The sequence below is a fragment of the Camelus ferus genome, chromosome 15 (genome assembly GCF_009834535.1).
Source record: "Camelus ferus isolate YT-003-E chromosome 15, BCGSAC_Cfer_1.0, whole genome shotgun sequence".
NCBI lineage: Eukaryota > Metazoa > Chordata > Mammalia > Artiodactyla > Camelidae > Camelus > Camelus ferus.
The window spans coordinates 4107506-4132531 of record NC_045710.1 but is presented as its reverse complement, the minus strand read 5'-3'; the positions used below and the strand labels follow the sequence as shown (position 1 = coordinate 4132531).

General features: G+C 49.7%; 2 protein-coding genes across 8 annotated transcripts in view; one reads left to right on the top strand and one right to left on the bottom strand.

The window, feature by feature from the left end:
- The window catches only part of RNF144A (ring finger protein 144A), a 109408-nt gene that overhangs the window by 84334 nt on the left and 48 nt on the right, over nucleotides 1–25026 (bottom strand). For 2 of the 7 annotated variants that reach the window (XM_032496971.1, XM_032496972.1), the window contains exon 1: nucleotides 24408–25008. The exons of 1 other annotated variant lie outside the window; for it this stretch is intronic. The gene's annotated coding sequence lies outside the window, so the exon portion shown is untranslated. Of the gene's footprint in view, nucleotides 1–4645; nucleotides 4842–24407; nucleotides 25015–25026 lie in introns of those variants that run through there. 4 more of the 7 variants (XM_014565317.2, XM_014565319.2, XM_032496973.1 and 1 more) reach the window with 3 other exon arrangements.
- LOC116669060 (collagen alpha-1(II) chain-like) lies at nucleotides 23898–24851 on the top strand. Its single transcript, XM_032497940.1, has one exon. It carries the CDS (start codon nucleotides 23898–23900, stop codon nucleotides 24849–24851), a length of 954 nt encoding a protein of 317 aa, XP_032353831.1.

Genomic DNA, 25026 nt, shown 5'->3' with positions numbered 1-25026 from the left:
GTCAAAAGGCAGAAATTGGTACAATGGACAAAAAAATGTATGTTGTTAGAAGAAAACCACTTCAGAAAAAAGCATCAAAAAGAATTAAATGCTTATAAATAAATTTAAAAGGATATGCAAGACTTGTTGTACGTTGAAGACTACCAAAACCTCATTACAAGAAATCAAAAACAATAAAGAGAAAGATATCCTGTGCTCATGGACTGGAGGACAGTATTGTTAAAAGGCAGCAATGCTCCCCTAATCGACCTGCAGACTCAATGCAATCTGCATTAAAATCCTCACTTTCTTTTTTGCAGAAATTGACAAGCTGATCCTAAAACTCGTATAGAAAGCCAAGACAACTCATACAGCCAAAAGAACCCTGACAAAGAAAAGCAAAATTGGAGAATTCATACTTCCTACTGTCAAAAAAAACATTTAAAAAGCTATGCCTTCAAATTAGTGTAATATGGACACAAGCACAGACACATATAGAGCAACGGTTTAGACTTGACAGCCCAGAAATTAACCCAGATGTTTATGGTTAATTGATTCTTTTTCCCAAGAGTGCCAGAGTGTAAATGACAGCCTTTTCAACAAACGGTACCAACATTCAAAAAATGAGTCTCTACACAGACCTTCCACCTTTCACAAAAATTAACTCGAAAATGAGTTATAGACCTAAATACCAGAGCGAAAATTATAAACCTCTTGGCAGGAAACAAAGCAGTAAGTCCTTGTGACCTTAGATTAGGTACTAGTTTCTTGGACGTCTTGTCCAAAGCACAAACAACAAAAGAAAAAAAAAGACAAATTGGGACTTCATCAAAATTTTAAAATTTTGTGTGTTATCATACACCACCAACAAAGTAAAACCAAACCAAAGAAGGGTATAAAATATATACAAATCACATATTTGATAAGGACTTTGTATCCAGATTATATACAGAACACCTTCAAATCAACAATAAAAAGACAACCCAAATTTTTTAAGTGGGAAAATGATTTCAATAGACATTTCTCTAAAACAGTTATCCCAGTGTACAATAATCACATTCAAAAATGCTCAGCAGGATGATTCAATTAGGGAAAGGCAAATCAAACCGTGACGAGGCACCACGCCCCCCACACCAGGAACACTAGAGTCCAAGACAGAGGATTAGACGTGCAGGTGCGGTGTGGAGGACGCTGAGCCTCACCATCACTGCTGGGACCCAGAGTGGTGCAGCGGCTCTGGGAGACGGCGTGGCAGCTCCTCCCAGCGTTGAACCTGGAGTCACAGACGACCCAGCGATTCCACACCCAGGCACACACCCAAGAGGATGGGAAATAAATGTCCACGCAGAAACCTGCGTGTGACCGTGCACGCGGCGTGTGATTCCAAAGTGCCGAAAAGCAGAAGCAACCCTAATGCCCATCCACCGGCGACTGTGAAAACAAGACACGGTGGGTTTGGAACAAAGCACTGAGGCATGAGACGGTAAGGATGGACCACGGACACATCAGGCCAAGCAAAGCAGGTCAGACGCGGAAGGCCACACACTGCAGGAAAGTGTGTGTACGGAATGTCCACAACAGGCAACCCCACACACAGGCAGAAACAGGTCCGCGGGCTCCAGGGGTTCGGGAAGGAACTGAACACATTCTGGAACTAGGTGGTGGTGACGCTCGAACGTGACGACATCCTGAAAACCGCGGGATCGTATATTTCAACATGGTGAATGTTATACTGTGTGAATTCTATCTCAGTGATATTATTATCAAAACATACACACATCCACGGGAGAAAATGTAAAGGCATAGTAACGCCAGAATTTCCCAAGCTCCCTCTGCTCAGGCGCAGCATTTACTCATCAGAAATGCAATGCCAACCTCTGAACCTGGCTTATTTTTAAGTATCTCTGGTCAGGAAGCGAAGAACAAAATCAATCCTGTCCTTCCAGTCACTTCAAAGTGGGGCATCTGAGAGCCGCAGATGTTTCCATCCGAGCAGACGTGAGACACATCCCAACGGAAAACTGCGTGCATCCCCTGGGTGGCTAGCCTCTCCTCGTGCGCCTTTACTAAAATGACAAGCTTTGCCTGCAGGCGGCCTGAGCAAGTGAGTTCTTCTCCTGCAAAGCTCAGGACCAGCTCCTGAAGTCCACGGCCTTGCACGTGGAGGCTGAGAGCTCCGAGCGACCTCGCCCCTGGCCCGGCCCCTGCCCGGAGCAGCCCTCTCCCCCTGCGGAAAGCGCCTCCTCCGTCCCGAAGCGTCAAGGTACCCACTCCAGAAAATGTGATCCTGGGTTTTGCACATCTTTTCTCTGCCTTTGCTTGGCAATACATTCTAATCCTTTAAACAAAAGATAATACCACACGGTCTATTTTAATGTATGTTTTGGCCATTTTCCCCAGGTCTGAAGAGCCAGTGAATAGAATTATAATCTGTAGCGAGAAAGAAAAGCTCTCCACGAGCTGGTGCGCTGACAGTAGGAGACCTTTTTAGCCGCATTATTAAAAGGTTTACAAGGAAAGGCTGCAGGCTAAGCCCCTCTGCGCAGAGCTGTGCTGCGAGCCTGTGCGTTCGCAGGCTGCCGGCAGCTTGCAAAGCCCCCCGGCCCACCTTCCAGAGCCCTGCCCAGGGGGCCGCCGTGCACTGGCTTTGCCTGGGCACCACCAACAGGCGTGAGTGAAAGCATTAAAGTTCTTCCCTCGCACGTTTACTACAAGCGGTGGCCACCTCCAGCCAGGGCTCCGACCTCCGGGTGCTCAGCTCCGCCCTCCCTGGGGCCCTGCTCACAGAGCTGCAGAGTGTGAGCGGTCAGTCCCCACCCCACCTCCCCACGAGCCCTGCTAGTTTTAGTGCCTGACGCTGCAGAGAACAAGGGGTGCACGCAGTGGGTTTTAGCAGAAACACCTATAGTCAATATTCATCCATTATTACCTTTTTTTTTTTTTTTTTTTTGCATCCTTACCATCTGCTGAGATGCTGGGTAGGAATGAATGGATCTGACATGATCCTGCTCTCAGGGAGACCAGACTGGGTAGCAGTCTTTATGCCCACACACTACTCTCTGAGTTATTAAACATAAAAAAAAAAAAAAAAACCCACCACTGTTTGCCACCTGAAGCAAATATATGATGCACTACAGCCTAGGACCAGTCTTCTTGTTGCCCAAGCTTAAGCTCTTCTGGAACCCCAATTTCATTCTAATATAATTTAATCAATCCACCCGGTTAAATGAACAGGGCTGCAACATCAGATTGTGAACAAAGGACTCAACTGTTTGGAAACCCTGAGAGCCAAACTGGTGCAAAAATCTGCATTAAAGAAATTATTTTACTCATTTGCTTCTTTCACCAATTATACGTACTTCAATATATAAATGGATCTGATAAGTGAGTTATATGTAAGATTATTCCTTGTTAAATTAGTTCACCAAGCAAAGAACAGCTGGGATCACTAAAATAACAAGGTTTATGAGAAAAAACTGGAGTTAGGGATAATCACTCAAAACCCTTAGGGCTTTGTAAAACACACACACACACATACTATAGATATATACACACACACACACACACACACACACACACACACACACGTATGTATACTTAGACACATACAGCAGGACTGCGGAGCCTGCTGAGAGAGCACTGTGGTCAGAACCAGGGCCAAGCACTCCCCCAGCCCCACAGAGCAGCTCGGGTGCAGGTGCACAACAACAGCAGGAAACTGGACTCAGCCAAAGCCGTGTTTTGTCCGGTGATTAGGAGAGTGGGAGAAAGGGCTGCATTTCAGAAAAAAAAGGACTGAGGACATAAAGGTGGCAGGGAGCACTGTAAAGGAAGTAGGGCTGGCGATCCCGTGGGGATGAAGTATTTCTAAAGACCAGGAGCAAAAGGATTAGGAGCAATGAGGAAGGATGGTGATCAGAGTGGGTACTGGATGTCGGATGTCAGCATAACTGGGTATCGTTCTGGGAACGGGTAGATGACAGAATGCTGCATAGCGTTCTTTGTAAAAGTGAAAACTGGAAAGTGATTTAAATGCCCATCAAGAGGGACACATTGAGTAAATAAGACTTGTCCTCCATACAAGTAAAGGACCTGGACCTATAATTACTGGTATGAAGAGATGTCTAAGATATAACAGCAAATACAAAGGCATAAAATAAGACACTGTATATATCCAATTTGTGAACATACATTTAAGTTATACACACACACACACAATTTTTCTATAAGAATGTAGGAAAGAAAAAACCGGTAAATCTTCCTTATGTACTTAAAGAAATCTCACTCTTCATTTTAGTCCTAATTGAACATTTATTTTTTACTTTCTGCATTTATAACTCTAAGTTTTTAGAACTAAAGATTTTGATGTCGTATATTATCCATAAGATACTAAACATTGAGAGAAAGTAATCATTTTTCTTTGGCCTCACAAAAGGATCTCGTAAGTGGAACATACTGCAGACTCTGAATTACAGTCCCTCCAAAATGTCCCATTGCTTTGCGTTCCAGGCTCCTTGAAGCAAATCCTTAGAGCAGCCTGACTTGGGCACAAGGATTAGAATTAGTGGAGGCTCTTGCTTCTTCCTCTCTCTCCATAATGAATGGGGATTGAGACTCAGCTAATGAGCACAGACTCCAGCTCGCAGAGAGAGATCCTCCCACTTACCTGCAATTCCATACACACGAGGACACAAAAGAGGTCCGAGGGCAATCCTTCTACCTCTTCCCAAGCTTCCGATTTCCAAATCAAGAACTGTCTTTTGGTTGCTGCTGACCTTGCAAGTTCAAGAATTCAAATTCAGAAATTCTAATTCAAGAATCCGTGTGGCTCTCTGTGCGTTTCAGCATTTGCAGCCACAGTAAGTGGAGGTTTTCGTGTGTGTGGCTGTTTGACTCTGCTATGAATAGAGGTCTTGTCCGGCTTCTATAAAGCCATCTCTGTCTACGGGCATTGTACACTAACAGTCCTACACACTGGGGGCCAGAGGGACCCACAGTCATCCCATTAGAGTTGTCCTGAAGCTAGTGATTTCACATTTGTCTTCTCTGGGGGAAAATAAAACACGTTCTTTAGTAATGGAGATATCTGTCAAATTATAGCTATGGAACAGATTCATTGGCTCATTAACTATCAATTAATTAAATGAGTTTCCTTTTCAATTCTCTTGTTGTGATAAAAGGCATTTGGCTAATACCATCATCCTTCTTGAGTCTAAGAAATGACTCATAAAAATGAAGCTAATTCTTAGGCTTAAACTTGCTCACAAAGAGCTGATTGATTTGCCCAACTGGATACTGAACTAGGCACAAATTAAGCCGCTTGTTATAGCAGAGGCATTACCGCAGGGGAAAAAAAATAGTTTATTTAGAAAGATGAGATAAAACACACCTCAACTTGAGAGAACTTAGAAATTAATTCCTTTGACTATGTAGCTTTGAAAAGGAATAAGGTAGATTTTTATGTGCTGATAAGGACAAAGCTCCAAATTAAGTAGGAAAAAAGAGCAGTATGCAGCATTTTCCAAAAAAGGAGATGAGGGGACTGGTGTGAAAGTATATGTAAGAAACTGACAGCAGATGCCTCTGGTTCAGGAGACGAACAGCCTGGGGCAGAGGGAAGAAGTGCTTTGTAATGTAAAAGTTTTTGCACTGCTAGGCTTTTGAATTTTTAACGTACTATATGTATTTTTTATTGAGGTGAAATTCACATAATACAAAATTACCCATTTTAAAGTTAACAATTGAGTGCATTGAGTGCATTCACCATGCTGCGCAGGCAGAAATCTATGAAGTTGCAAGGCATTCCCATCGCCCCCAAATAAAACCATCCCCCACCAAGCAGCTGATCTCTACTCCCATCCACTCTGTCCCTGGCAGCCAGAAATCTGCTTCTTGTCCCTGTGGTTTCACCTATTCTAGATATTTCATATAAATGAAATCATACAATCGGTGACCTTTTGTGTCTGGGTTCTTTCTTTTGTACTTCACTTTTAAAAATAGAATTTAAATAAAATATTTCCTGGAAAAATTCCATGCAAGTCATTCATTACATTTTTCAAAATTCTTTGAATGTCTAATATCTGTAAATCAATTATATCAAATCTCATAAATGACAGAAAGATGAAATTTGCCAAGAAAAGATTATCCAGCTAATGATGTTCTGCTTCATAAGGCAAAACCTTATCAGTCTATTGAAGGAAAGTTTGAACATCCACCTTATGCAGAATATCCTGAAAAGTGTCACAAGTAATTGAGACGAAAGAGAAGGTTATTAGGCTCAAAGCTGGTAGGGAACACAGGCTTCGTTCACTTACAGGTTAGAAAGTCAAGGCCCAGACCCACAGAATCGCCCTGCTTCACACTGCAGGCACCTTTGTCTCCATTGGTGCCCTCTTCAGGACCATGGCAGACGCCTTCACGGGGTTTGTCATCAAACAAAGGAGGGTGAGACAGAACAGCACACACTTGAGGGTGGAGACCTGAGGTCTCAGCTCTGACACACAAAGAGCCATCACTCCCATCCTCACAGGGAAGGGCTGCACAAACCCACCCTCAGCAACTTCTTGGCCCCAGTAGAAAACTGACGGCACAGGGCAAACCAAGCCCCTGAAACCTGGGGAGGTGAGGTCAGACAGTCGCAGCCGAGATCTGCTCACCAGAAGGAGAATCCACTGGGGCCTTAACCAACAGGGTCACCTGTGTGGTCACTATCATCAACTGCTGGAGGCTCAGTATGAACCGGCCTGACTGAGAAAGAAACTCTGAGGGGCCATCGTCTTGAGGGGGGTGCACACTCTGGTGGATCTGACCTCCAGGAACCCCACCAGGTTCTCACAGTGAAGGGCCAAGAACATGCATTCCAGGCTCTGGCCAGGGTGGCGGAAGAGGGAAGAGGAACCAATCGAAATGGGCCAGGACGGTCTGCACAACAGAGGCCCGTCCTGCAGGCCTCACCCAACCTGACAAAGGTCAAGGACCCCACTCCAGTCCCTCTCACCTCCCCGTCTCACACAAGGAGGATGAAAATCGCTACGGAACTCTCATGAAGGCCAGAGCCCAGGTACACCAGCCTGCTTAAAGACTGAGGTTTAATCTTGAGAGTACAGAACGGTCCCCTGCCCCTCAACTCACAGCCTCGTTAGAGGGCCCCAGTGCGGTCACGGAGACTTACAGCTGAGGGGGCAGCAGGAATCAGACACTCTCTAAGGGGGAGCTCCTAGGAAAGTTCTTAGGAAACTCCAAAGACAACAGGGGAAGCAAAAAGTCACGAGAGGAATTTGAAGCCTCTGGCACCTACAGCTTCAGCACACATTAAACACAGCTCGGCTCCTACCAACAGCAACATAAAACCTTACCCGAAAGGCCTTTTACCTCAGTTCCTGCTAACAAGTACATCACGCTCAGCTATGAAGGCAAGAGAATTCACAATCTGAAGAGACAGAACAAACATCAAAACCAGACTCAGACATGACCAGACACTGGGATGATCACACAGGGAACTAAACTAGCTATGGTTAATACATTAAAGGTTCTTTGAGGAGAAGGAGAAAAATTGCAAGAGCCAATGGGTTATATAAGCAGAAAGATGGAATTTTTAACAAAGAATCAAAGGAAACCCTAGAAAACAAAACCATCGTGAAGAATGAAGACTGCGTCGGTCAGGCTCATCAACAGAGCAAACACAGCCAGGGGAAAAGCCAGTGAGCCTGAAGATGGGGCAACAGAAAGTTCTCATACTAAAGTGCAAACAGAAAAAACAGAATAAAATTTTAAAAAACTCAGAACAGAACATCCAAGAACTGTAGGACACTTTCAAAATGTATGACATAAGCATAATTAGAATACCAGAGGGAGGAAAAAAGAGAGAACAGAGCAGAAAAATATTTGAAGCAAGAATGGCCGAGAATTTTCCCAAATCACTTACAAAACCATATATTCAGGAAGCTCAGAGAACATCAAGTAGGACAAATACCAAAATATGTACTCCTAGGTATATCATATTCGAAGGTAAAAATCAAAGGCCAAATAAAAATCTCAAAAGAAACCAGAAAGAAAAGAGAAAAAACACTGTACCTGTAGAGAAGCAAGAATAAGAAATTAGATCTAACTTTCTTCAGAAACCAAACAAGCAAGAAGAGAGTGGAGTGAAATATTTAAAGTGTCAAAATTAAAATACCACCAAACTAAAATTCTATTTCCAGGAAAACTGTCCTTCAAAAGTGAAGGAAAAATAAACACCTTCTCAGATAAGCAAAAATTGAAGGAGTCTGTTACCAGTTGTCCCACCTCAAAAGCAATGCAAAGTTCTTCAGAGAGAAAAAAAAATTATGTAAGTCAGAATCTCAAATCAACATAAACACAAGAAAAGAGATTGAGAAGGAATCAATGAAGGCAAGATATAGTATTTCATTTTTCTTTTAATTGATCTAAAAGAAAATATTTAAAGCCAGAACAGTGACGATATATTGGGTGACTACAGAATATGGACAAGGGAAGTGAGTAACAGCAGAGTCACAAGGGAAGAGAGGGGAGAATCAGGAATACTTTGCTAGGCAGTTTTACTACATATCAACTGGTATAGCGTTATTTGAAAGTGGATTTAGTTTAGTAAAATATATACATATATATTGCAAATTCTGGAGCAACCACTGAAAGATGTTAAAAACTATACATGATATGCTAATAGAGGAGATAAAATAGAATTATACAAAATACTCAAAACCAGAAAAATCAGAAAAGGAGGAAGGGAAAAAAAAAGAACAGATGAATAGAAAACAATTTCAAATATGGTAAATATTAATCCAACTATATTAATAATCATTTTAAATGTACCTCATCTAAATACACCAGTCAAAAATTAGAGATTTTCCAAGTGGATAAAAAAGCGAGATTCAACTGTATACTTTCTAAATAAACCCACTTCAAATAAAAAGATTCAAGTTAAAAACAAAGGGATGGAGAAAGATATTACTTGTTAATGCTAATAAAAAGAAAGCTAGAGTAGCTATGTTAATTTCAAACAAAACAGACTTCAGACCAAGGAAAATTATCAGGGATAAAGAGGAACACTATGCAGTCATAAAGGGGTCAATTCTCCGAGAAATTGGTTCGTGTGTGCACCTGACAACATAGTGTCAATATACAGAAGCAAAACCTGACAGACCTGTAAGGAGAAATAGACAAACCCCCTGTTATACTGCAGTTAGAGGTTTCACCACTCCCTTCAGCAACAGGCAGACTCAGCAAGTACACAGTTGACCTGAAGAGCACTGAACAATCAATCTGATTTGCTTGACGCATACAATATTCCATCCAACAACAGCTGAATACACACTCCTCTAGTTCACACGGAACACCCTAGGCCATAAAACACACTTGAACACATTGACAAAAACAAAAGGAATCGTATGAAGTATGCTCTCCCATCGCAATGGAATTAAACTGGAAGTCAGTAACAGCAAGACAGCTGGAAAATCCCCAACTATCTGGAGATTCAACAGCACATTTATAAATAACACATGGGCCAAAGAAGAAGTCTCAAGATGAAAATTAAAATATAACTTATCAAGATGAGCAGAATGTGGCAAATACAGTGCTTACAGGGAAATTTATAGCATTAATATATAATATAGCAAATATTCCAGAAGAAGTGAGGCTGCAGGGAAGGGGGCCGGGCACAGCCATTAAAGGAAGGACGCCGCAGTGAGCACCAAGACGGCAGGAGATCCAACTCCCAGTGGACCTTGAGCTTCACTACGCATTCATTGTCACACAACGGCTGCTAAGTGGCACACCCACCGGTGCCATGACAGTTTCAAGACTGACCATAAAAGGTCAAAAAGTGGGTAATGGCCCAATTCCAAAGGCCCAAAAAGTGGGAATCCCCGCCCCTTCCCCACAGTAGTTGGGATAGTCCTCCCATTTGTTAGCATATGAAGTTACCGAGCCCATGAACGCTAGCAACCCCACACCTTGTGGCCAATCTCACTTTCCTAGATGACCCCACGCTCTGAGGCCACCACCTCTAGCCTCTTGAGATGGCCCGGATTCTGCCTGTGGCATGTGTATCTCCTAGGCCTCTCGGTCGCGCTCTCTGTCCTTCGGAGACACCTGCACTCTGTCTGTGGGGTGCATCTCTCTAAGCAAACCCACCTTCACTCAACTATGGCTCACTCTTGAATTCTTTCCTGCGCACAGCCAAGGACCCTCACCTGGCGGGGCGCATCCCAGGGACTCACCCAAGACCTGACCCAAGTCCCAAGACACGACCATTCTGTATCAGAAGGTCTAAAATCAATCATCCAAGCTTTCTCTTTAGAAAACCAGAGTAAGAAGAGCAACTTGGCCTAAAACAAGCAGGAGAAAAGACACAATAAACACTGGGGCAGAAGTCAATGAACTCATAAACGGAAAAGCAACAGAGAAAAACAAAAACTCAAGAGCTGATTCTTAAAAGACCAATGAGGCTGACAAACACCCAGTTGTGTTAGGTAGGAAGGTAAGTGTGGGCACCGGCAGACAGGGGGCGGAGAGGGAGGATGGCCCGGAAAATGACGTTCTGCCCCACCTCCAGCAAAAAGAAACTTCACTTCTTCTAAATGGGTCCCAGCAAGAAATCGGTTAAAACCCAACAGCCACAACTGACTTCACCAAACGAACGCAACTCAATGTTCATTATATTTTAATTAAGTGAGGTTTAGCCCATTCCCCTTGGGTTTCTGTGTGTTCACCATGGGGGAGGACACGCACAAAGGGGCCGAACACGACTAAGCACTCCAGGGGCAAGAGCCGTCAATCAAAAGACCATCTCTAAGCGAGGGTCTCAGAGAAAGGGGAGAGTCAGAAAACGCCCCTTCTCCCCCCTTGGGTCAGCCCGCCTCCCGTTCTTGAAGGCGTATTTTTCCTTTTCTAAGAGTCTTTTAAGACCTTTCGCTACACAACGCACCATCTCCCAACTGTGAACATCCTTCAGGTATGACACGAACTGCGGTCTTCTCCTTTTCAGGGGGTAACGGGCTAAAATTGTGAAGGTTAAGATGAGCACATAAAACTGTGAACAAAAAAGACTGCAAACCGTGTCAGTAAACAAAGAATGCTGAAGCCATCAAGTCATCAGTGGCTGCCGCCACCCCCCAGTGAAGACAAGCCTGCAGCCCATCGCCTGCAGCCCGTCCTCTGCAGCCACTCACAGTGGTGCCCTCTGAGGGAACTCTGAATACGAAAGGACAGGACACTGGCCCTAGATATAGCTAGGTGCTTGTCAAAGGAATGAATTCAGTGAGCCTATATGTTTGCTTCCTCCCACACATAGAAAAGCACTAAATTCTTTTAACTTGAGATGCCTGGTTTTCTTTAGTTAACAAGTAATCTTTTAGTGTTCCAACTCCTTGGTCTTTGTTGCAAAGCTCCTCTATATCCCAGCCCGTCCCCTACCTCTTCGGAGCAGTCCTTCAGAGCCATCTGAGAGGCTGTCATCTCAGGCTGAGTCCTCAGAACTGTTCACCGAATAAAACATAACTCTCAGCTTTTAGGTTGTGCATTTATTTCAGTTGACAAAACATAAGGGTGTGAGCTTTCAGTAAGAAAGGCAGGTAGGACTAACCTCGGCCCATAGCCTCGTATGTGCTGTATCTGCCAGCCCTGGGGTAGTCTGGGGCATTTTCACCGGAAATTAAAAGGCAAAATAGCAATCAAAAGAGAAAAATAGGAGGGAGGGTATAGCTCAGTGGCAAAGTGTGTGCCTAGCATGCGTGAGGTCCTGGGTTCAATCCCTGGTACCGCCATCAAGAAAAATAAATAAATAAACCTAAATACCCCCCCACCCCAATTAAAAAGAGAGAGAGAGAGAGAGAGAAATAAGGGAAGGAAGAAACATGGCACAGTTTCATTTAGGCTGTTCTAAACAGAAACAGCTGAAAAGCTAGAGACAATACCAGCCCTGATGGGTCTAATACTTTCCATTTTTGTGGACCAGGAAGGCAGTATTTTCTTCAGGTGGGATGTGCTTCTGAGATGGAATTTGAGCGTATTAGGCAGTATTTGTCCCAGTTCCCAGAGCCCTCACCTCTTCCTCATGCCTCACTCCTGTCTGCCCCCCTCCCTGTGGAATTCCTAAAGAGTTACATGTGGATCTGCCCTCTGGCTAGGATTTAAATGGTTTTCTTTAAATGTTCTCTTTTGCGATGCAGGTGATCTTCAGAGGAGACCTGAAAAAGCAGCAGCCCTGGGAACATTTACAGCGAGGTTAAGGGTCTTTGCAGAAGTTTCTGATGGGACATGAAGTCCGGGGAAGGACTGTGGCTGCTGTCCCCGTGGTCCTGCTCCATCAGGCGCAGGTAGTGACCACAACCACAGGGGCACGGGGAGCCTGGACTTCGAGGGGCCACAGTGTCATGGTTATGACATCAACTGTCACTGCGCAGGTGCAGGGACGTGAGCTAGAAGCGGGCCTGAAAAAGCACCCCTGCAGGAAAAAGGTCTGCGTTTGCACCTCTTTGTCTTGTTTAACTAACAGACGGGTGTCTCCTGATTGACCCTCATGTCTCTTCTAGCCCCTGCAGCAAATCGTCCACTTGAGATGCAGGGTTATTTGCTAAATACCTATTTGTCGTGGATGAAACAATCAAATGTGTTCTTGGAGGGAGCAGAATGTACAGTTAAACACATTTTTAACTGGATATAATTTATTTCACTATAAAATTACATAGCACCACAATTTTTAAAAATCAAAAGTAGAAAAAAAAAGTCACAGTCCTTGTGAGTTACGATTCCTTTCCCCAGGATATTGTCCACATCTGTACATATTTTGTGCATCCATTTCAGTCTCATAATTAAGACATTTTCCCACTTTCCCACTTTCTCCCATTTTTTTCTTTTTTTTTTTAAATGAAAAAGTTCCCTGTAACGCCTCACCTCACCCAACACAAGAGTGATTTTCATTTTTACAAAGGGCTTTTAACACAATCTCCAAAAATCTTAACTGAGTTAGAGCAGAATATTTACTTAACCGCATTGAGATGTTTTCCTTTGGGGCTGTTATTTAAAACAAACAAACAAACAAACGAAGAGGAGCATTTGTGCTACAAAGCACTTCTTTTCCTCTACATTTAGTATCGTGTCTTTGAGCAAAATTCTCCGAAGTGCAACCATCTGAAGTAATCATGCAGTTGCAAATAAAAATCATGCATTTATCTCTAAGCCATCCCTTCCCCCAGCTCAGGCCTAGAAATTCATTCCTCCTGCTGAGGCAACATGATTTATATTTAAATACTTCCTGTTCTGCAACAACGGCCCACTTCATCATCAGGGCGAACGTTCTCTAAGAAATTTTCTTTTAATTTGAAAAATTTTAAACCCAGACATTCTTTCTCTTACCACTCAAGGTATTTATTACCATCTAATGGTGGATATACTATAACTAGACTGATTTCTAGATAAGCAGTGTGATGGGGTAAGATACACAGAGTCCACGTCAGGAGAAATCCCTGGGGAATTTCAACTAAAATCACAGAAACTCCACTTGCAGTTTCCGGATGGGTTGTTTTTATTAGCAGCTCAGCTAAGGGTTTTTGTCATTTGGGGTCAGTTTATAAATGTCAGTGGTTTTAAAAACCACCATATGGTAGTGTTTCAGAAAAAAGAAAAAAGAAAGGAAAGGACAGGGGAGGGGAGGGGAGGGGAGGAGAGGAGAGGAGAGGAGAGGAGAGGAAAGGAAAGGATAGGATAGGATAGGAAAAGAAAAGAAAACCCTAAACCTTCGGCAGGAGCGTCACGCCCTTTATTTAATAATTTTTTTTTAATGTACTGAGTTCAGCTGAAAGTTTAACACACTGATGCTGCCTGTACCAGGCGCCGTGCAGGGAATTCAAAATGGGTGACGAGTGACAGGAAAAAAAAAAAAGTAGGGGGAGCATATAGCTCAGGCGTAGAGCGTGTGCTTGGTGTACACAGGGTCCTGGTTTCAACCCTCAGTGTGTCCCTTAAGGGGGAAAAACAAAAAGAAATGTCATAATTTAATTATGGGGGAGGGTACAGCTCAGTGGTAGAGCACATTCTTAGTAAGAACGAGGTCCTGGGTTCAATCCCCAGTGCCTCTATTAACATAAACAAACAAACAAACAAGTAAATAAACCTGATTACCTCCCTCCAAAAGAAACAAAAAAGAAAAGAAAAATCTTGAAAGGCAGAGCTTAATTTAACTCAGGGATGTTTTATTTACGAAGAACTCACAGCGAATCATGCCAAACACTCAAAAGCACCGTCATTTTGGGTTAAATCTAATTTCTGTATAACTGTGCCTGACTCTAAGCTGACTAAGTGACAGTTACATTTTGTTGACTGACACGATCCATATGTTACTATCAATTCAGTTTTTTTTTTTTAATACATTAAAGCTAACACTTGTTTCCAGGGTTTTAAAATACTCAATTTTGCAAAGCTCACAGTCCCTTGGTAGGCACCGTGCCTGCTGCGTCCAGGAGTAAAAGGATGCTGACTCAATTCCACGCCATCCACAAAATGCCAGGGCAGTTCAGGGACACGATGGGGTCTGAAGGGGCCACGCAGAGCTCCCAGGAACCGGCAGGAAGAAGAGCAGCAGGATGACCCCAGGAGAAGGCACGGTGCCCCGTCAGGAATGCAGGAAATGCGCCTGGGATGCAGGAAGAAGCAGGTGATGCGGGGGCAGGGTACCCTGGGATGCCCTGTGATGGCAGGAAGTGCAGCAGGCCAGGGACAGCAGGCCAGAGAACAGAAAGGGCCCGAAAGAAATACATCTAAAAATGCAGAAGAAAAGAGTGGGCGGCTCTGACAGCAGGGATGCAAACAAGGAAGGCGCCTCAGCCAGGAAAGAGGGGCACAGTGTTCAGGAGGTCAGCTGGAGAGGGACCCCTGGGGCGGGGCCGGCCGGCCGGAGGAGACACCCTCCAGGATTCCTGGTCAAGACCTGCGGACTCAGGCCGGGGGCAGGTGGCAGGACTCCCAAAGCAGGGCATACGGGTGGGAGAGGATGCTCGCAACCCGTCTCCCTCAGGCACCGGGCGGTGGAAGCCTGGTGGATGCACTTGACCTGATCCTTGATGAGGGGCAGCGAGAAGCCAGTGTTCGAGGGCAGACGGGGTGGACGCCGTGAGACAGGTGGACTTAGGAGGGCCTGCAGCAATTAACTGGAGGCAGAGGTGAAACTCAGTGCAGACTCCAATGATCTAGGAGTTCTGTAAAGAAAAACGTTCAGTCACCCAAGCCGAACCCCTCATCTTACATATGAAACATCGAAGTCCAAGGACTTGCATCTGAGTTGATACAGAAAGGAGTCAGTAGGATGGTCGGATCTGAATGACACAAGCTGCAGAGAAGAGGCTGGCCGAGCTGGGCGGGAACGTCCAGCATCCACGACTGAACTCAAGTGGGAACCGCCCAGCGACCGTGAACTCGGCACAAGTCGGGCCCAGCCCCGCTCCTGGGCGGCCCGCCGTGGGGCCGGGCTGCGGAAGGGGGCAGGGCTGGGCACAAGGCCTGTTAACCACGAAACAAAGGCACCTCTCCAAGCCCCTTCAGACCAGCAGCCCGAGGAAGTAAAAGGGGAGATGCTTCTGTAATTTTACATCTTCAGGTGTCCACATTAAAAAAAAAAAAAAAAAGAAAAAGAAGCAAGGGAAGTTAATTTTAGTAATGTATTTTATTTAACTCAGTATAGCCAAACTGAAATCACTTCAACATGTAATCAACTTAAACATTATTAATTAATAATGCACTCGACTTTTCACACTAGATCTTGGACACCAGATGCTTTCCACACTCATGGCATCGCTCGCCTGGGACTGGCCCCAGTTCAAGGGCTCAACAGCCACAGGGGGTCAGGGGCTACCGCCCGGACAGCCCAGCCCTCCATCCCCACCGCCCTCGACCTGCCTGCATTTGGCTTGCAACTGGTGTACCGGGAAGAGGTCCTGCCCTCCCCAGATGTACTCGGCCCCAGAGAGAGAGGCCTTATCTGTGAGGCCTCAGGACACGGCCCGTGGCCTCTGCCCCGAGGCCCCCTCGGCCAGCAAACAAGGAAGGAAGGCTGGACCAGCCGCACGTGGCTGGGGACCGGGCGAAAACAAGGTCACTATCCAGGAAGTGTGGCTCTGGGCCAATGGGGAAGAACCCTAGGAGCGATTAAAGTATTAACAGATAAGAAGTGTTCCCCTGGCCACGCTGCCGCAGGAAGGGCGCCTCGCTCTACAGACAAGCCGAAAACATTTCCTTCTGAGCCTTAGTCACACTTGCACACTCAAGGGCCCAGTACCTGGCCGAGCACAGGGGCTCAGGAAATGTCAAAAAGCAGGCACCTTAAGCTGGAGCTATTTCACAAGCAGGAGGAGCGAAGAGTAAGCAGTGTTGCTGGATGGAAATTCCTGCGTGTCTCCACGGGTTGTTTTCACAGGAGTTTTTACTGTAAACTTGCAAAAGTTTCAGTGGTCGGCACCTGTCCTGGTGATTACACAACACCGTATTACCTACCTGGTTCTAGAAAAGCCTCACCGGCCCCTCCCCGCCCTCTCTCCACGCCCTCCCCTGTCCTGTCTACTCCTTAATCTGCCCTTGAACCCCCAGCACCGAAGAGGTTTCGCCAAGTGAATGAATGAAGTGAACAAAAAGGAAGAATGAATGAATGAGATTGTTTCTGGACTCGAATGACTTTGAAGGGAAGGGGTGCCCGTTAAGTTCAGTAAATATTTCCTGAGCACCTACTATGTGCCAGGCACCAGGCCAGGTGCCAGCAGGGTACAGAAACGAATGAGACAGGATGGTGATTTCCCACCCTCACTGCACCCAAAACACAGGTATTCATGGGAGAGCCAGGTGCGCCGGCCCTGCACCCGTGAGACACCAAGGGTGCTTGAGCCCGAGCCCATTGGTCTGCACGTCAACCCTGTGGAGTCTTGCCTTTCAAAGAAGAGCAGGTAAGAGAAGCAGATAATTCAACGCTCACGGCAGGACGGGGCAGCTACAGAGGAGGCCCTGGGGTCTGAGAACAGCACGGAGCAGCTGAACCGAGGCCAGCACCCTGCGCCTTCTGTGCCCCATCACTGAGGACACAGAGGTCGTTCTGCTGCTGGCCGGACACACAGTAACATACTAGTGCACACAAACACGCACCACGTGGCACTGGGAGACACGGGTCATGGGCTGAAGTGTGAACTCCCAGCGCCCGGTGTCTGGGAATGTGACCGTATCAGGGAGTCTGACAATGACCACGTCGTGATCCGCACAGCAGTTCACCCAGTATGACTGGTGACGAGCCACGTTTGCCTATCTTAACCCATCCAGACTTCCCTAACAAAAATCTCGTAGACTGGGGGGCTTATAAACAACAAACATGTATTTCTCACAGCTCTGGAGGCTGGGAGACTAAGATCAATGTGTGTGGCGAGGGCGCTCTCTGGGGCCTGCTTTTTGAGGGCACCAGTCCCGTCTGCAAGGGCCCCGCCCTCATGGCCTCATCTCACCCTGTCACCTCCACCTCCTAGCAACATCACACCGGGGTTAGGGCTCAACCCGTGACATCAGAGGGACGCAAACCCTGGGTGTATAGCATCGCCCCTCTGCCTGAGGACAAGAGAGACGTTAGGAGGGTGTCAGCGAGCAAGGCTGGGACGAGGGGGTAAGATACACCCGTGAAAGAGAGGCAATTCCTTAGGGCCCCACAAGCCGAAAGAATAAAGATATCTTTTTCTTTCTACTCCATCCAGCCCACCCACCACTCTGCCTCCTACAGCCAGACCCTCAGTGCTCAGGGCCCCTGGCCAGTGCTTCGCCGAGACATAAAGAAGAAACTGCCAACTGTGGCCCCGGCAGGGAGAGCCGGCTCTGCCTCGGCCACACCAGGATGGGGACCGCCCCGCCCCTGCCACGTGATCAGGAAGAAATGCAGTTTTTGCCAACAAGCCCGGGCCCCGAGGTGCCCGCTCTGCAGGTCTTCCCAGCCCTTCCCATCCCGTCGTCCTCACGCTGTAAGCGCTGAGCGGCAGTCGGGCTGTCAGGAAAAGTTAGTTTATGGGACTGTTTTGTTTCTCTTCCTTCTCCATGGCACAGCCAACGGCCAGCCTCCCAGGGGCCCTGCAAGTCTGTGCGCTTCCCAGAGCAAAGCTGCTCCTGGAACACACGCCCCGCAAGACGCTTCTGAATGCGCGCTGGCGCCGTGGGCCAAAGGAGGGGGTCAGGCAGTCAAGGCAGACACCCCGGAGGCAGAGCTCGCTCACCACCAGGGACTAGCCCTCACGCTGCTCAGAGCACCTCCAACGGTGGCTGTGCTCCCACGGCGATCGATGGCCCCCTCTGCGTGCCCCTGGCAAGCACTCCTTCCAGGACCTCCGACCACCTCCTTACCTGGAACACCTCTGTCTTTCATGAGAAAGAGTCAAACTCGAAAGTCAGACGGAGTCTGGTGACCAGCCCCAGCTCCCCGGCACCCTCAAGAACAGATTCTCTGGGCCCAAATGTTCGCCCCCTTCCGCCAGCACAGAGCACCCTCTTCCCCACTGTCCCCCATCTCCAGTGTCTATCCAGCTTCTCTCCAGTCTCCACCAGTCACTCCCTCACCTGGTGGGTACATGCTGGCCCTGAGGGCATCACTATCCCCTCACAGAGCCTCCCTGCTGGACCATGAGCACTGCCGGGTGAGGCCCACTTCTCAGGCCTCGTCCTCCCCTGCATCAGAGCTCACGCCGCCGGGCCCCTCCAGGTAGCCCAAGCAAGACTCACCACCGCCTGGCTCTGGGACTGGGCTGTCTGCTGTCTACACCGCCAGGGGACCCAAGACTGTCAAGCCCTCCCCACTACATCCCAGGCTGCCAGGCCCACGTGCGGGGTCTTTCCTTCCAACACAAGCCAACACCCCCTTCTACTTCTGCTCACAGTCCTGTGGTGTCCGGCTCTGTAGCCTGACCCCCCCAGAGAGAGAGCACCCCTGCATTTGCTCAGATCTTGCTAGAGAACAGAATGCGAACCCTGATCCCATCTCCTCATTGATAACCTGCCCCAGGGTCCCTTCTGAACCAGGTTTCTCTACCTTGGATTCACTCGGGCAAAAATGCATTTAGAAAGAGCATGCTAGGTACTAAGGGAATGCAAAGAACGAAAAAGTTCCTCCCTAGAAGGGCTTTTAATTTAGTACGAGAAATGACGTAGTTATGTCAAAATTAGAGAGGTTTCAGTGCAATTATAGATTCTGAAAAAAAAGTTGCAGTGGAAGCACGTGGTAGAGGAAAGGATCCCCAGCCCGTGGGTGAGAGCTCAGGGCTGGAAAGAGGGGGCCTGGCTGGGGCCCTCGGTCTGCAGCTCTGTCCTCTCTGCTCCGCGCCTGCATTGCCTCATCCGTCAGAAGCCAGTGCTGGAAAAGTCGGCCTCCACACCCCTCCCACGTTAATGATCCCAGAGCTTTAAGAAAAAGTCAACATGTGTGCCGAGTCTGGAAGGATCATTAGGAACCTGGCACATGGAGGTGGTGGGAGAACGTTCTGGGGCTCATGTGTGGAGGCTGCAGAGAGATCAGAGCTGGAGAGACAGGGTGGAACCAAGTCAGGAAAAACCTGGAAAGCTCAGCTGGGGGCACACTCGTGACTTAACAGGCAATGGTGTCCCAGCAGGAAATGGCAAGAGGTCAGTGGCGAGCAGGGGAGAGACACCACTGGGACCAACGCAAAGTGTCCCAGGAAAGATACACAAGATCTCCATGATTCTCCTTAAGACACTGTTCAACTTGGGGTGGAAGAGGTCCCTAACACTGAGGTCTGCACACTTCCCAACCACAAGCGGGGAGAGAAAACAGCCTCTCTGACCAGCAGGTCCTTCCTGCAGGAAGTGTGGGCAAGCCTCACCAGGGAGGGGGCGGCAGGGGGTGGCCAGCGGTGCTGTTCTGGAACACGGGAGAGCCTGCGGACAAGCCAACCACAGGGCGCAAGCGGACGGGACTCATACACCACCCACCGCTGGCCAGGTAACAGGTCCGGGAGGCAGGCAGGACATAAAGGGACAGCCCCAGGCTGCCTGCATGGCTGGTGGGTCAGTGCAAGTCCAGACGCATTCTCTTCTCCTCTGATGTGGTGGGCACAGCCCCGCCTCCCTCCAGATAACCTTAAGACACTGCCACCGCAACATCAAATGTGCCCAGTTTCAAAGCACTGCTTGAAAACTGGCGCTTGGGAAGCCAACAAATGTCTCAGGAAAATCACGCTGCAGGAAGCGTTCGAGGACAGACACAAAGCCCTGTTTAACCAATAACCAGCATAAGAGACAGAGTCAGTGTCTGCCATCTGGGTTTGGAACCCTCTTCTGCCCGGCCAGGTCTGCCCAGGCTCCAGCCCGCAGAGCCCTGCCATCCGTACTGGGGCTCACTTCCAGCTCAGCTCGGAGGCTCCCCCCTGCCGCCCAGCTACGATCACCCGGGGCATCGCGGCAACCTTACTCGGTGCCCCTGAAGTCAGAGGACGGCAATCGTGGGTCATAAAAACCGTGGTGGTTGCCGGATTCCTCCTCATCTTCCCTGAACCCTCTCTCTTCCACCAAGCAAACTGGGGGCGGAGAGGGGAAAGGAGGGAAGATTTCTAGGACAGAGCCCCCAAAACCCAAGAATGAAAGTCACCACGTCGGCGGGACCATCCAGAAGATTCCAGAAATGGAAGCAACGTGCTATCTCTGGGAGGCTGGGTTTGAATGGCGTTCAGAGAGAGCCAGGCCACCCTCCAACACAACAGGGGCAGGCCTGGCCCAGACCAACAGTGCTGGCTGTCAGTTCCCAGGTCCCGAATTTGACCCTGACTGTCTAATTTGCCTGGATAACTGGGACACATCCTTCAAGTCCCAGTCCGGCATCACTGGATCCCGCGGGCAGGCTCCTCGCCATGCCCCACTGCATGGCGCACACCAGCCCCAGTGCTAGAACAATTTGTGACTTTCGCCCCCAAGACCGTAGCCTCCTCCAGGTCACAGAATATCTCCTTTTCCACAGGACTCTGGGTCCCCGCCAGCTTCAACATGTGCCACGTGCCAGGCCTTGACACCATAACTGCTCCTCCTCTCCTCCTCTGTAGGTCGGGGACAGTACCGACGCCTGTCCTGGGGGCTGCATGAGAACTGGGTCCTCCGTAGCGCGCACAGCACTTCCTCCCGGCACCTGGTGATGGGAAACACTACCTGGGCACCCATTGTTTCCTGGCTCCCCAGAGCTGAAGTCCGGGAGACTACAATAAACACACAGGCTGGCATGCCTCCTATGCCATCCAGGAACTTATTCTTTGTGACACTGCAGCCAGCTTGTCAGCTTAGAGGAAGCCCCGCTCTCTGCGTCTGTGGGCCATTCAGGAAACACAATCCAGCTCAGGCTTTATATTCCAGGAAAGAAGGAAGATGCAGCTTTTATCACCCAGGAACCGCCCTTTTCAAAGCCTCATCTCTCATCATCTTTGAGGAAAGCCATTGTAAAAATTAAAAAAAAAAAAAATTCTTCTTGCAAATAGCCTTAAAAATGGTTGCACTGGTGAGCAGCCCTGCAGTATTGATTTTCCTGGAAAAGACCTTTAAAGCAGCACATTTTTCTTTCTGGATCTTGGAAACCACTTAGGCCAACACCTTAGTTTCGCTGTCGAAGGAACTGGGGCCACGCAAGGAGGTCAGGACACTTGCCCAAGGTCACAGATCTGGGTCAGAGAGCTGCACAAGCTCTGTCCTCCCGCCCAAGTCCCCAGCAGGTCTGGGGACAGTTGCTTCAATTTACTTTCTCCATCTAATTAAGAAAAGGTATTCATGTGTGTCCATAATGCAGAAACCAAGGAGAGAGGAGACTGGCTCCAGAAATGATTACCTCAAATGACTTTTCTAGTCTTAAAGGAAAGAGAAGAGCCTTCAACTTAGTTCTCGGATCTCCCAGGCAGGAAACTACCCAAGTGAACACAGGAAGGTCCATCTCCCTCAGAGGCACTTCATTCTTTTCACAGCCCCTCGGCTGCGGCTGCTATTCCACAGCCCAGGGGTCCAAGGGAGGTCCTTGCTGGGCCACATGCCCTGGAAGAGTCTGAGGCCTCCGCACATCACTGATCCCCAGGGCAGCTGACCCGTCTCCATCCTCCCGAGTTCAAGTGTGGAGCAAGAGAACAGCAGACTGTCCAGAGAGCTGATGCCACAGCCTTCTGTGTGGCTGGGGTCCCGGACCCTCCCCTCCGAGTCTACAATGTCCCAGTGTCCTCACAGTCCCAAAGGGCAGGCTGGGCTGGGGATCCGTGATGCCATCCAGCTCTGTGGCTCTCAGCCTACGTGACAGACGGGCAGACCTCCTCCTGTCTCTGTACCAAAGGGAAAGGATCCCAAGAGGGAAGGGAAATTTGAACAAAAGGCAGTGGGGCCAAATTATGAACCACAGTGGAAAAAACAGGCCACGTGCCTCCTAGCTCCAGGCCCTGCCGCTGTGTGGCTCTGGGCACGCTCAAGCGCTGGATGCCAGCAGCTTCAGCTGAAGGGTGTGAGGTCCCTTCCAAGTCCCAAAGCACACTGAGTCCCCGCGACAAGCCCTGCGCTCAGGTAAAGAGGTGGGGGCAGCGACTACACACGATCAAGCCGAGGGCCCTGGAACACTTTTGTAAAACGCGGATGTGAAAGCTCTCTTGTGGTCTTCAGACCCCCACCTGCATGGCGCAGAGCTTCCGCACGATTCATCCGCTGGCTGAAGCTCCGCCCCCAGCACCTGAGTTCACCCTCAACGGTTCCCCTTCCCCCATCAGTGCCATCCGGGCAGTGACATTTGAAGCAGTGACATTTGAACCAGAGTTTCTTCAAACAAACTTCCAAACTCCAATTTGCTGGATCTGGAAAACTCCCCTTCCGTTAAAATTAGGTCATTTGCATCGTGTTTTTCCTGAGGTTCTCCAGGCCTCAGATAAGGGGTCCAGGTGGGAGCCCCTGCTGGGGGCTGAAGACCACACATCTCACACTGGAACCCCTCAACGCAGCCTTCATCACTCTAAAGCAGGGCCCAGCTCATTTTCTTCCTCCAAAACTATCAACAGCTCCCACTGCCACAGGATCAAGACTAAGTCGGCCTGGAATTCCAATTTTCAAGATCGACTCTCACCTGATCATTCTAGTCATAATTCGTTTGCACTCTTTACAAAATAATCAAAACAAAAATCGAAAAGTTGCCAGGAAACTGCAGAAGACCAGGTCCCCATTCTCCGTACCAGGGCCAGGCGCACAGTCACTGGAGCACGTGGGCTGCAGGCCCGTGGGAAAGCTCCGAGCAGGCCCCTTGTGTTCCCTCCCCCTCCCTCTGCCCCGCTGCTCCCTCTGGCCTGGGGCCCTTCCTGCCACCCTGAGCCCGCCCCACCTGCAAGCTTTGACTAAACATCCCTCCTCACACACCCGCCTCTCCTCTCTGGCCTCTCCCGCCAGGGAACTTCCACAGCTCCAAGGCTCTGGACCACCTCGTTTTCAGCCTCACACTTTACTTGTCAGCACAGCTTATCTGCGGGCTGCCCCTCCAGCCAGATTCACTGGAACGTGTCCTTGTTGGATTCCCAGGCCCCACTCCTAGGACAGGGCTTCCTGCCCACAGCTGTTCAGAACTAGGTGTGGGGTCGGTCGGCGCAGGGACCAGGCTCCCCTCCACTTCCAGGGCAGGAGCCACCGGAACACCCCCGGGGCCTTATCTAACTCTCTCCCTTACCCGGCCTGCCATAGGCCTGGCACAAAGCAAGCTTGGGATATCCGTTGAGGGGGCTTTTTAGTATTATTATGCACCGGGCAAAGGGCAGGGAGAAAGAACTTCGGAGAGACCACCTTGAGCTCTGTCTAGGGAGATCCTCAGGGTGCAGTTAAGTAACGCTTTCCTCCCCGAGACCCCGAGCCTCCAGGCTTGCCTGAACCATTAGAGCCGGGAGCCCAGGATGGTGCCCAGGAGCCGGGGAGCCACTGCTGGAAGGTCGGGTGAGGAGACCCGCAAGGAACTTTCGGCGCGCCCCTCGGGAGGGGAAGGCGTGCAGGGAGGGAGGCGGGCGGTCTCAGTCGTCACTGGGCGCTGGGATGTGCATCGCAGAGGACGTGGGGCACCGGCCCACTCAGGCCGGGCTGACCTTCCCCCAGCCTCCCCGTGGCCCCGCGGGTCGCCCTTGCCAGACAACGTCCACCGCGACTGTCACACGGCCCCCAACCCGGAGCCGCCCCCGGCCACCCTACCGGCTGGAGCGCAGGGACGCGGCGCTGCGGACCCCTGGGGCCGGGGAAGCGGGCTCCGGATCCCCAAGGGGCCGCGGCACCGGAGCCACCGAGGGGCAGGGCCAGCGTGGCGACCTCGGCCGGATCCCGCCATCGTCCCCCGCCCGACCCCACCCCCCTCGGGTGCCTCGGCCGCGCCCGGCTCCGGGGAGGCCGACACAAAGGGGACGCGCGTCACCCACCTGGTCCCGCGCGGCCGGGGGCCGCCGCTGCTGCTCGCCGCGGGCGGGGCTCCGAGCGCGGCGCCGAGGTCCGCTGTGCAGGCCGGGTGTCCGCGCCGCGCGTCCGCCGCCCGCGCCGCCCCGCCCGGCGCCGCCCTCGATTCCCGGCCGCCCTCCAGCCGGGGCGCACCGCCCGCGGGGGGAGAGTGGGCGGCGGCGCCGAGCGGCACAAAGACGCGGGGCGCTGAGGCGCGGCCCGAGCGCAGCGCCCCCTGCCGCCCGCCCTCGGCCGCGCAGGCCCGCCGAGACTGCCCGCTCACCCGGGGCCACCCGGACCCCACGCCGCCCAGCGGAGCACGAGGTGCCTCGTCGCGGGGCGGCCAGAAGACGGTCCCTGATACCAACACTCTGCGGCTAAAAGCTCAGCAAGCTGGGGACGAAACGGTGACCCCAGAGCACTTTTAGCCAGCGCGCGGATGGAGGGCGCCCTGGGCTGGGCCAGCGGGGCCAGGACTCACTCCAGCCACGGACCAGGTGTTGGGGGCCGGGGGGTGTGCTTCCCGGAACCTCCGCTGGATGCCCTGCCGTGTGAGGACCTGGTGATGAAGGCTGAGGGCCTTTCTACGCCAGCGTCACGTGA